The sequence below is a fragment of the Desmodus rotundus genome, chromosome 11 (assembly GCF_022682495.2).
Source record: "Desmodus rotundus isolate HL8 chromosome 11, HLdesRot8A.1, whole genome shotgun sequence".
Lineage (NCBI taxonomy): Eukaryota > Metazoa > Chordata > Mammalia > Chiroptera > Phyllostomidae > Desmodus > Desmodus rotundus.
In genome coordinates this window covers 82,385,547-82,397,842 of record NC_071397.1, presented here as the reverse complement: position 1 = coordinate 82,397,842, position 12,296 = coordinate 82,385,547, and the positions used below count along the sequence as shown (strand labels likewise).

General features: G+C 43.1%; 1 protein-coding gene across 2 annotated transcripts in view; it reads left to right on the top strand.

The window, feature by feature from the left end:
• The window catches only part of IL20RA (interleukin 20 receptor subunit alpha), a 31,057-nt gene extending 22,086 nt beyond the window's left edge, over positions 1-8,971 (top strand). The window contains exons 1-6 of one of the 2 annotated variants that reach the window (XM_045188827.2): positions 226-392; positions 1,287-1,453; positions 1,552-1,727; positions 2,298-2,442; positions 5,043-5,182; positions 7,102-8,971. In XM_045188827.2, coding sequence (XP_045044762.2) covers positions 355-392; positions 1,287-1,453; positions 1,552-1,727; positions 2,298-2,442; positions 5,043-5,182; positions 7,102-7,893 — 1,458 coding nt within the window. In that variant the 5' untranslated portion in view covers positions 226-354 and the 3' untranslated portion in view covers positions 7,894-8,971. Of the gene's footprint in view, positions 1-213; positions 393-1,286; positions 1,454-1,551; positions 1,728-2,297; positions 2,443-5,042; positions 5,183-7,101 lie in introns of those variants that run through there. The other variant, XM_053914302.1, reaches the window with a different exon arrangement.
• The last annotated feature ends 3,325 nt before the right edge of the window (positions 8,972-12,296 follow it).

Below are 12,296 nucleotides of genomic sequence, written 5' to 3'. Positions count from 1 at the left end.
TGCTTCCAGAAACTCTGACTCATGTTCCTGACAGCTAATGAAAAAAAACTGCCAGCAGCAAAGCGGTTTCTTTTTTTATCTCAGTGACAGGCACTTCTGTTGTTCTCAAGAGAAGGTCTTAAGTTCCATTCAGTTTTATATAATGACTGTGTTTTTCCTATTGCAAAGCAGAGAGGGCGCCACATTATTAATTCACAGTTTCATTCCCAGCAGATATGGGCAAAAGAAATGGCTGAATAAATCCGAATGCAGAAATATCAATAGGACCTACTGTGACCTCTCTGCTGAAACTTGTGACTACGAGCATCAGTATTATGCCAAAGTTAAGGCCATTTGGGGAACTAATTGTTCTAAATGGGCAGAAACTGGACGATTCTATCCTTTCTTAAAAAGTAAGTAACACACTGGTCTGTTAAACGCAAATCAATATCATGTTCATCTGATGTCATAGTGTCAACAGTTTCAGCCGCACAGACAGCTCTGCCCGAGAAGCCAGCTCTCTGCTGGGCTCCGCTCTGCGCTCTGTTCATCAGCTGGCGGAGTGACCAGCTCAGGGAGCCTCTCTTGCTGGATCCCGGAATCTCATCTTCAGGGTGAGCTCTGGCCACATGACCTCTAATATCTCTCCCAGGTCCCAAATGGATGCTGGACGCCCATATTATGCAGTTTCCATTTTAATTTATCATTTAGTGGAGACTGTGTAATTTGAGTTACAACTAATAGATTTTTAAGAAATGTTGTGGGTGTGTAAACCATTGACTATGTCCACAAAATTGATTAAAGATTATTCTGATCACCAAACTGAGCCTTTTCGTGTTGTAAACTTGGTGGTGTGAAGGAGTCATTTCTAGGCATAACTCAGAAGTAAGACGACATCTGCCCGATAACTGGTTTTTAATGGCTGCGTTCCTGATCTGTAGCTGACTCGGATAAAAGTCTCACTCAGAGCGGCTGTAATGAAGCTGGCATGTTCTCCTTTGGGTCCTCAAGCTGGTGCCTTGGCCCTGGTGCCCTTCTAGATCCAAAGTCAGCAAACTATGCCCTCAGCCAAGTGCAGCACCTCCACCCCTTCTCTGTGTTTCTCTACAGACCAAGAGCTAAGTGGGTTTTACTTTTATATAAATAATAGTTGCAACAGACATCATATCTGGGGGCCTAGGGTAAAACTTTGCTAACCTCCGTTATAATCACTCCAGTCACATCTCCAAAGGTCTGTAGCAATACTTCACTTTTCCATGTCCAGTTTTTGCCATGTGTCAAACCATAATAATGTGATTTATCACCAGTTTTTCAAGCCACAGCAGTGTTAGAGTTTCACTGTATTTACTGCCATCAAGTACTATTTACTCACATGACTGGGAACTCAGTGAATGCAACTCTTCGAAATGCTTGCTTCAAGATCTGGTGGGACTCAGACCTGCCTTAGATCATCCGGAGGCATCTCCATTAGGGGGTGGGCTTGGGAGCTTTGATACCAGCAGGATTAGACTGTAGCTTTATCCAGAGTAATTTCTACAGCCGAGCATAATTCCCTCTCTTTTCCTTTTTAAGCACAAATTGGCCCACCAGAGGTTGCTTTGACTCCTGATGAGAAATCCATTTCTGTTGTTCTGACTGCTCCAGAGAAGTGGAAGAAAAATCCAGAAGAAAGTTCCATTTCCATGCAACAAATATACCCTAATCTGAAGTACAATGTGTCCATCCATAATACCAAGTCCAACAGGACGGTAAGCCCGAGGTGGGTCGGGGGCACACGGTCTGTGTCTCTGTTTGCAGTTAGTGCTGAAGCCAGTGGCTCTGAGGCTTTAAGTCTCTGCCTGTGAAAATGGGAAGGTGTGATGTTCCAAAGAGATGGCATTCAAGTCACAACTGAAGCAATGTGGAAACTCAAAGGACTTTCTTCAGCTCTCCTCTGCAGAAACTCTCTGTTAATGGGGTGCCATGTTGCAGTTGGAGAAGTTGTCCACCTTAATTGGATGGACAGCCTCCACTTGCATTACATCTGTCAGGCACTCTCCAAGAAAGAAAAAAAATGTTAACAAGAACACAGGACAAAGTTGAATAAGAAACCCATCCTTATGTTACTATTTAGCATTGTTCCCAGGATTGTTCCAGTCCCTGACCATGCTTTGCTGAGCTAAAGGAAAAGGGTATTTTAAAGCTGTTGCTAAAAGGAAAGCTTGTAGTCACAGTAAAGGATTTCATGGTATCCTGGTCTTTTATATCCTGTAGAGTTATGGTCTGGGTGGTACTGGAAATCTTTGCCTGTAACTGCTGTTTGCAATCCCCTAACCTAGTGGTCTGAGTGGGTGACCAACCACACGCTGGTGCTCAGCTGGCTGGAGCCGGACACTCAGTACTGCGTTCACGTGGAGTCCTTTGTCCCCGGGCCTCCTCGCCTTGCTCAGCCTTCGGAGAAGCAGTGTGTCAGTACTTTGAAAGGTAAGCTTTAAAAGACCCTCAGCTGCTCTGAGGAAGGGAGTCTGATAAAACTAGAAGAGAACATGGCAGTGTAGATAAAGTATTGGCAAACCCATTCTGTCAGAAACAGGTTGAGGCAAAGGCAGGAACAGCTGCCACCAGAAATGCACTGAGCAGCCTGGGACACTGCCATTGAACTTGGCCGACGTGCAGGGGTGTTTTCACCCCCTTGGGGGACTCTCAGCACCACCAGTCCAAGCGCTTGCTGCCAGCAAGCCTTTGCCTTGGGAAAAAACAGTGAAGAATTTTTACATACATCTTTTTTCTTTTTAAAAGTTGTAGTCACCCTGGTCAGTAGAAGTTCTGTGGTCTTAAAGAACATCAGATAACTTTACTGGTACAAGCAAAGCATTATCTTAAAAACACTTTGAGACAGAATCCGTTGCTGCTCCTCAGGCATCCAGACGGCACGCCCCACAAGCTGTGCTGGGGTGTCACTGACGGGCTAGTCTGGGCCCCTGGTCAGTGATGGCTGCCTCGCTCTGACCGTTGCTGCTCCCTCCTTTCTTCCGTTTGTCTCCTTCTTATGTTTTCCAACCTTGGCTGCCAAGGAGTCTCTTTCCTGTTAGGAGACATAAAGTTAGGAACTTGGCATTTGTGTAATTATTCTTCCCCCAGGGTGAGGGGAGCTTATACTCAAAATGTGAAATTTTAAAATAAATCCTAAAGTTTACTTTCATTGAGTGGCTCTTCAGCCATGTTTCTCTCTTCCAAATGTGCTGGCCTGAGACCAACATCACAGCCTTGTCCCCCAGCTTTGGTTCCATCACCAGCTATGGGACAGGAATGGCGGGTGGTAGGCCGCTGCTCTCCTCTCCCCTCACGTCTCCCTCACTGCATGATGGAAATGCCCCAGTAAATAAAAAGGGAATTTTGTGAGCACAAGTAAAAAGAGAAAAGCTTTATTTTTTAATCTTTAATCTTATCATACCTTTCCCTTTCAAATGAAGGGTTCTCTACATGTCAGATAAAACTAAAATGCTAAGCAAGCAAAAGCCAAAGGAGATAGAAGAAATCATTTTTGTGTTTTCAATAAAGTGCTCTGTTTACTAACAGCTTGATCAGTGGCCAAATGGACTGCATTCCAGTGGAAGTTGTGTAAGCAGTTGGCTGTGCTAAGCAACTAGAGTGCAGATTAAATTAAATCCTTCCCCGTGAGCACTGGAGCAGCTTCCTAAGTAGTTTAGGAAAGGCAACAAAACTACGAGCAGGCACACTTCAGGCCCTGACCTTTTCTATGACACCCCAGCTGTTAAATCAACAGCTGTTAACTCAGATACCTTTCCAAGGCACTGCTATGACAATCTTCCTTGTAAAAAAAATCAGTATTATCTCTTTTGGGACTTTTCTGTGAAAAATACTGCTGCTTTCCATAGTCCTCCAACCCCTAAAATACAGATACAGCTTCTTAGGCTCATTGTAGTCAACATGCGGTAGTGTACACCAAGTACTTCCGGCCATCGCTGTCCTGGCTCCTCTTAACTAGGGCAACTTCTGCCCAGAGACCCGGGGTGGTGTCAGGAGGACCGGACTGAGCTGCAGCCTGAAGTAGGAGCAGGTGACGCTCAGCCACCTGCAACATCTGCGTTGTGGCGATGGCACCTTTCTATGTGGAATTTGATGACAGATGTGCTCTTCAGGAATTGTTCAGAGCAGAACCAGAATCTGCAGTTGCCCCCCCCCACCGGGTAACCTGCTTTACTCAAGTTTACTAATTCAAATGCCAATTTTGTCTTTAAAAATGCCTTCACCAAATATCTAGAATGATGTTTAACCAAATATCTGGGTACCATGGTTTAAACAAGTTAACACAAGTAAAATTAACCTCAGGCTTCCAAGTACCCCATAGGAGCTTGACAAATAAAAGCCACAATGACCCCTGTTCATCAGCTGTGTACTCCAATCAGTGGGGGGCCAGGACCCCTTTTCTTAAAACTATTCACCAGGTCTTTTTGTTCCCCGATGGACTTTTACTCATCCTGAGCCCATACCACATGAAAACCATTCCCAGCACACAGCAGCTCAGCCACCTGCACACACACACCCCCAGCTCCAGGTAAACCCAGGATGTCTGGCCAGCCAGTGCAAGGACAGTCCTGTGGGTCACATAGGAGGTGGCGCCAGGGATTCCTGTCCTCTACTGAATATATGAAAAAGATTGAGTCGAGTGAGTGGCATGGGAAAGTGGGGCTGCCTAGTGGGATCTTGACAAGAGGGTTTCATCACTTGGTTTGGAGTGCTGTGAGTTGCCTGACTTTCAGGTACATTTACCTTCAAGTATAAAACCCAACAGGAATCTCATAGGCAGACGTAACATGTTGGAATATATGCTGACCTGGGTTGTTCATGCAGCCTTACTGTGAAGGTTCGAGGCAGGCCATATGATTCCTTAAGACCAGCTATTGTCAGAGACAGTAAGTATTCTGAGAGCCTTTATAACATTATTTATAAATGAGAAAGCTGAATTCCTAAATGGAAGCAATCTGTCTGCCCAAAGCCTCTTGACATGGCCAATGTTTTCCCACCACACAAAATTACGTCTACCTCCCCCCTTTTTACAGATCAGACATCAGCACAGCAGGTTAAAGTCATCTTCTGGTATGTTTTGCCCATATCTGTTACCATGTTTATCTTTTCTGTGATGGGCTTCTCCGTGTACAGATACATCCGTGTTGGCAAAGAGAAACACCCAGCAAATTTGGTGAGTGCTTAGCGTGGCAGGACTTGTTGTAACAACACACCTGCAGGAGGGTAGAAAAGGAGACTCTAGAACAGACACCATTCCTTTTAGGGTCAGAGGGAGTTTAAGGTTCAAGGGCCCATGAATTAAAAAACACTTAACTAGATTAACTCATTAGCATAACCAAAGAGAAAAAGATTCCTTAGCTTTGACAAAGATAGTATGTTTAATGACCAGATTAGACTAGGTCTTGGGGTACGACAGAAAGTAAGCCATGCCCTTCCAAAGGTTCAAGTGCAGGTGGGGACAAGAATTTCAAAGTGATATGTATGGCTAAGATGAAAGCAGGCGCTGGGGATCCTCAGGGTACAGGCGGGCACTGGAACTCTGCATGGGAGATCAGGAGCAGTTTCATGCCTGGGCTTGGTTACGAAAGGTGAGTAAGAGTCAGGGACCTACTACAGGCAGAAGAACAAGAGAGGTAGATATTTGGGAAACCACACAGTATTGCTAAATCCTAAGGTTCCTAATGAGGAGCCGTGAAAGATGAGACGAGAGTGGGTGGGAAGGCCAGGTAATGAGAGAATTGGGCTGTTGTTCTAAGGAGCTTGGGCTTTTTTTTGTTGGCAAAGAAATCTCTGTAGGATCTTACATTGGGAGTGTCATGGTCAATAGTGTATTTTACATAGATCCAACTGCATAGTGGGTCTAGGACAGCATCAGGGAGAGTGAGACTAGAAGAAACAAATAAAGCAACTAGGAGGGAAGAGGAGTGTCTTAAAGGAGGAGAATAGGGTGGAGGGCTGGAGATGAAGCCACAGAACGGAAGCACACTTTAAGAGGCAAATGGCGAGGATGTCATCATTTGCAGTGAGGAGAAGCAAGAAAGGAAAAGGAATAAATGTTACGCTTCTGGACCATACACTGAAGGGGTTTGAAAGGCTGAGCATAGTTGAACAATAAAAATGACTTCTTTGGGAATTACTAAAGTGTATGTTCACATGTACATGATGCATATGGGTATTCCTATTATTTCAGTTTTTAAATGTTTCTATGAATCTGCCTGCATTTAAGTTTTGGAGTTATCTCTTTAATGGCATAGGGAGACCTTTCCTCGGAGGAAAATTCACAGAACTGATCACAAGTGATTTTTGGAAACCAATAAATTTGTAAAAGAATGAAGCTGAAAGACCTGTTTGATAATGTTAAATGAAATCACATCATAGATTAGACAATGAGGGTTGTCACATAACTCATCATTGGCCATCGAAGCAGGCACCTCCCACTTACCCCCAGCAAGATTTTAATCCAAAACAAGTTTTTCTGACCTGATTTAGAGTTTCTCTATCTGCCGTAAACTGGCAAATGGATTTCCTTTTTGGCTGCCTTATAACATGACTGGACTGGCATGTGGATGGAAGTAAGAAGACCAGCCCTACTCATTCTTATCTTCCTTTTTCCATCTGGTTTTCATGCTCATTCACATTTTTTTGTCCAGGTAACCGCAGCTTATTAACAAATACTATAATTAACTATAATTAACAAAGCAATTTCAAAACCTCTATCTCACTCAGTTCCCACCACTCCTTATGTGGCAGAAATTCTGATTTTGCAGAATTAAAAACCAAGGCTGGAGAAATTAACTCCCTGAATTTCCTGAGCCAGTTAGAGGAGAGGACAGTCACACCCTTATCTTTGACCTGGAAAAGTACCCACTCGTGAATCACTTTTCACTTGCATGTGCATTTCCTGGGCCTTGGGTCTCAAACCCCACGTGAATGAGGTTTTCTGTATATTCCAAGCATAACTTTCACTTCCATGAGTTGGTAAGAACAGATTTTTTCAAACCATCTGATGACAGTATAAGTTCTACTTAACAACTGTTTTTAATGTCTCCCTTAAAGTGAAAAGGTGAAAACCATTCTCTTCTCTCTTTATAGATTTTGATTTATGGAAATGAACTTGACAAAAGATGCTTTGTACCTGCTGAAAAAATTGTGATTAACTTTATCACCTTCAATATTTTGGAGGATTCTAAAATTTCTCATAAGGATATAAGTGTGATGGAAAAAAGCAATGATGTGTTGGACCTGAATGAGCCCAGCAAAGGCCAGGAGCCCGGTCAAGAGGAAATGGAGGTGAAACACTTAGGGTATGCGTCACATTTGGTGGACGGTTTCTCTGACACTGAGCAAAGCTCCGGAGGGCCTCTCCTGACCCAGCAAGCGTCACTCAGCAGAACAATACCCACAGATAAGATGGTTGTTGAGTACGAATATGATGTAAGAACTACTGACATTTCTGTGGGGCCCGGAGACCAAGAGCTCAGTTTGCTGGAGGAGGGGTTCCTGCGAGGAAAAGTGTCTGAGCTACAGGCGGCCGTGGCAGACTCGAGCCTACACACTCTGCTGTATTCGTACGCCCCTCAGCTCAGGGACCTGGACCACCCGCCAAAGGAGCATGCGGACCCAGAAGAGGGGCCAGAAGGAGAGCCATTGACCACACTGGTCAACTGGGACCCTCAGACTGGCAGGCTGTTTATACCTTCATTATGTGACTTTGAACATGACTCAGACGTCTATGAGAATCCTGAGTACAAGGAGCTGCCAGATGAGAGCCTTTTGTCTAGACTTTATGAAGCACAGGCTTCAGACAAGCCTCCGGAAGAAGATGAAACCTGTGTGGTGCAATTTTTGGAGGAATGGGGATTGTATGTACAAATGGAAGACTAACACCCAAACTTGCCTCCCTCATGAGGCGCATGAGTGTGAACAATTGAGTGACTGAGCAATAAAGTACCCGGGATGAAAGAAGTTTACCCCTATTTCTCTGTCAGGGAGAACTACTTATTTCTTCTCTCTCTTCCCATAGCACTTGTTTCATTCTGCCTCGTTGGGGTGGTTGGTCCATGCCTGTGGGTCTCTTGGTGATGGCAGGCCCTGGGGTTCCGTGGCTGGCACACCGCTTTGTATCCAGTAAGCACTCCAAAATATTTGCCAGATTGGATGCAGAATGTATTCAGGTGGATGTAGTACGGCCTCTTTGTGACTTTCTGATACGCGCACTTCTACAGTTATTTTCTGGGCACTTAAGTGTGTAACACTGCAAAAATATTTCATGTCATAAATACTGCTTTTTTAGAATTTGGCTTATTGTTAGAAGAATGAGATATTTAAAACACGCAAATATCACTAAGTGGGGAGTAAGTTGGTCACACTTAAGGACCCTAACCCACCATTGAATCAATAATACATGTGCAAAGTGAACAAATCAAGCACAGACCTTCTTCATATCACACACTTTGGGCTATTTTAAGTGGTCATATCAACACTTTATGAGAAGTTCTGAGGCATAAACATAACTTGTAATTATTAGTTTGTAGTCAGATAATGTCCTCTCAGGAACTTAGTAGGGACTTTTTAGTAGGGGACTAGCCTGAAAGAAAACAACACATTTTATAATAGAATATCACACTTATTTCTGGAAATGTTTTTCTTCAGTTAACTTTATTGGGGTGACATTGGTTAACAAGATTATATGTAGGGGTCAAGGGTACATTTCTATGACACATGATCTGTATATTGCATTGTGTGCCCACCACCCAAAGTCAAATCATCTTCTGTCACCACAAGTTTGGCCCTCTTTAGCCTTTACCAGCCCCCCACCCCTTCCCTCTGGTAACCACCATACTGTTGTTTGTGTCTATGAGTTTCAGTTTTAGGTCCCGCATATGAGCGAAATCATATAGTTCTTAGCTTTTTCTGACTGACTCATTTCACTTAGCACACTATTCTCAAGGTCCATCCGTGTTGTCACAAACGGCAGTATTTCATCTTTTCTTACGGCTGAGTAGTGTTCCATTGCGTATATGTGCCACATCTTCTTTGCCCAGTCCTCTGTTGGAGGACACTTCGGTCATTTCCATGTCTTGGCCACTTTGAATAATGCTGCAATGAACATAGGGGTGCGTGTGTCTTTGTGAATAAATATTTTCGAGTTTTTTGGGTAGGTACCCAGGAGAGGGATTTCTGGGTCATATGGCAACTCTATTCTTAATTTTTTGAGGAACTGCCAGACTGTTTTCCTTGTGGCTGTGCCGGTCTACATTTCCACAGCAGTGGAACCTTCTCCGCAGCCCCCCCAACACCTGTTATTACTTATCTTGTTGATAATAGTCATTCTAACAAGTGTGAGGGGGTATCTCATAGTTTTCATTTATATTCCCCTAATAGTTAGTGAAGTTGAGCATCTTTTCATATGTCTGTTGGCCATTTGTAGATCTTCTTGGGAGAAGTGTCTGTTCAGGTCCTCTGCCCATTTTTTAATTGGATTGTTTGTTTGGTGTTGAGCTATGATGATTAAAGCAGCATGGTATTGGCAGAAAAACAGACACACAGACTGGAACACAATTGACGGCCTAGAAATAAAACCACGTGTATATGGGCAAATGATTTTTGACAAAGGAGCCAAAAGCAACAATGAAGAAGAGAAAGCCTCTGCAATAAATGGTGCTGGGAAAATTGGAAAGCCATGTGCAAAAGAATAAAACTAGACTACAGTTTGTCCCCATGTGCAAAAATTAATTTGGAATGGATCAAAGACCTAAATATAAGATCTGAAACCATAAATTGCAGAGAAGAAAGCATAGGTACTAAACTTAGGGATCTGGGTCTTAGAGAACATTTTATGATTCGACCCCAAAGGCAAGAGAGGTAAGGCAAAAATAAGTAGATGGGGCTGTATCAGACTAAAAAGTTTCTGCACAGCAAAAGAAACTGCCAACAAAACAGAAAGGCAACCAATGAAATGGGAGGTGATATTTGCAAACAGTAGCCCTGGCAAAGGGTTACTGTATTTTTCAGACTATATGATGCCCTGGACCATAAGATGCCCCTAGGTTTTAGAGGAGGAAAATAGGGAAAAAATTTTTGAAGCAAAAAAATGTGGTCCTGCTCCTGCCTCCTGTGACCCACTCCACTGCTGCCCCCTCCCAGCGAGCCAGGTAAGCTACATTGAGACTAGAAGACGCACCCCTATTTTCCTCCCAAATATGAAGGGGGAAAGTACGTCTTATAGTCTGAAAAATATGGTAATATTCAAGTATATGGAAATGTGTTTTATAGGATATTTACATAGTCTGTAAACTAGAACATGTTTAGCAGTTGAAACAATGCGACTATTATATTACTATATTAAAATGGACAGTGTCTCAGAGACCACTTGGATTATGTATGAATGGATATTCCTCATCCACATAATCTTAAAGTGAATAAGTAGACAAGGATATACAAAAGAAGTAGGTTAAATGAACATGTAAGGTTAAGTGTATTAAACACGTGACATAATTCACTGTGGAAACTGAAGTGCACCATAAAACAATACCATCCAGTTGACTTCCAGTGACCATGCCATCCCCTTCACCATTCACTTAGAAAATTAAATTCTGCAGTTACACTGCATTAAAATATGACAATTAAGTTGAACCATGTAAAATTGTTGATACTTGACTACTTTTGACCTGCAGAAACAGCAATTTCATATGATTTTCCTTAATACATGCTTTTTAATCACAAACTCATAACCCATTGAAGCTCCTTCAGGAAAACAGACAGCCAGATGTCCTTATTCATATTTTGGCACAGGCAGACGATGCTGGTGGTCGGGATGGATGTCATGGTCTTTTGAGATTGTCCATGAATCCAAACAGCTTCTGATCTAATGGTTTAATTTAGAGCATAATTCTATTAACCAGAGTGTTCTGTTCCTCTCAATGTTTGTAAAAGTGACTCTGCCAGTTTTGAAGAACAGGTTTGTAATATAACTGTAAAAGAAGAGCAGGTGTGGGAAACAATGGGTTGTTACTAAGAGCAAAAAGAAAAGAAAGTGATGGATGATTGTTTGGCTTATTTCATTCACAAAATACTTATCGAGCACCTGCTATGTCTTATTACAATGTCCTCACCTGTGAACTAGGGATGACGACTCACTTAGGGCTGTTCTGAGGATGATGTTAGAATACAGAAGGCACTTAGAACGGTGCCTGGCGCATAGTGAGTGCTGTGTGTGTGTGTGTGTTCGTTATCATTGTCAACAGCCAGAGAGTGTGCTTTGCAGCAGAAAGAGAAGCCATTTAGACATACGACTATTTCTATTCAAAAGCAGAGTTGGCCTCACTTTGTTTTTCTTACCTGAAAGTACAATAGTAATTTGCTTCCCACTTTATGCCTTCAGGTTGAAACCCATCAAGGGTTTTATAAAAAGGAATCTAATTCTGAGTTGTTTTTATAGCTTTTGTCAGCCTAAGCAAGTCAGAACTATTGAGCATTTTAAAAATTCCGTTGCTTCAGTATTTTGCAACATATGTGCACACATGCACATTGAAATGTGAGCACATAGTAGGTATTTTTATGGGGAAGGTAGCACATTCTTAGATGCAGTGTGTCTGTGGGGGTGGTGCCCGCCGGGCAGTCTGTCACCTCTGTTGTCAGGGCTCAGCAGCGGCAAGAAATCATCTTCTGGGACCTCATCAAGTTCCATCTCTAAGCCTGAGGCCCGCACGGAGCTGGGAAGTTGAGGTTTCAGAGTCTTGGACAAGTACTCTTCATCCTCTCACTGGCTTTCTGTAGGCTCTAGGATTTTTATACCTCTCCCACATTAGGTAAGTCTCCTTGTGAACACATCTATTACTGGGTCTTTTTCTGCAGGAGCTCATAAATTCTAAACAACTGGGTAAATGAAAATACCCCACTACAAAGTGAATGAAGCCTAGTGCCATGTTTTGCACAAAGGAAGAGAGCACATAAAGAGGGACATTTATCCCCTTGGCCTACAACACAGAAAAGATCGGGTGCCCCCAGCTGAGCTCAGTTCAGAGGAACTCAGTGCTGAGAAAAACTACTTGTACAGGCCGGAGTGCACGTCTGTCCGGCCTGGCGAACAGAATGAGAACCTCAAACAGGGCTCCCTCAGCATAGACGGCCCCCCAGGTCATCGGTCAGATAAAGCAGGTTCTTTCCAGCCCTCACGTTACCACCCACACTCCCGGAGATGAATTTTTGCTAAATTATCTTGGAAGAACTGTTTTTCTCTCCTTTCTTTGTGGTTCCTCACATTATATCTTCCATAATGCTTGTAC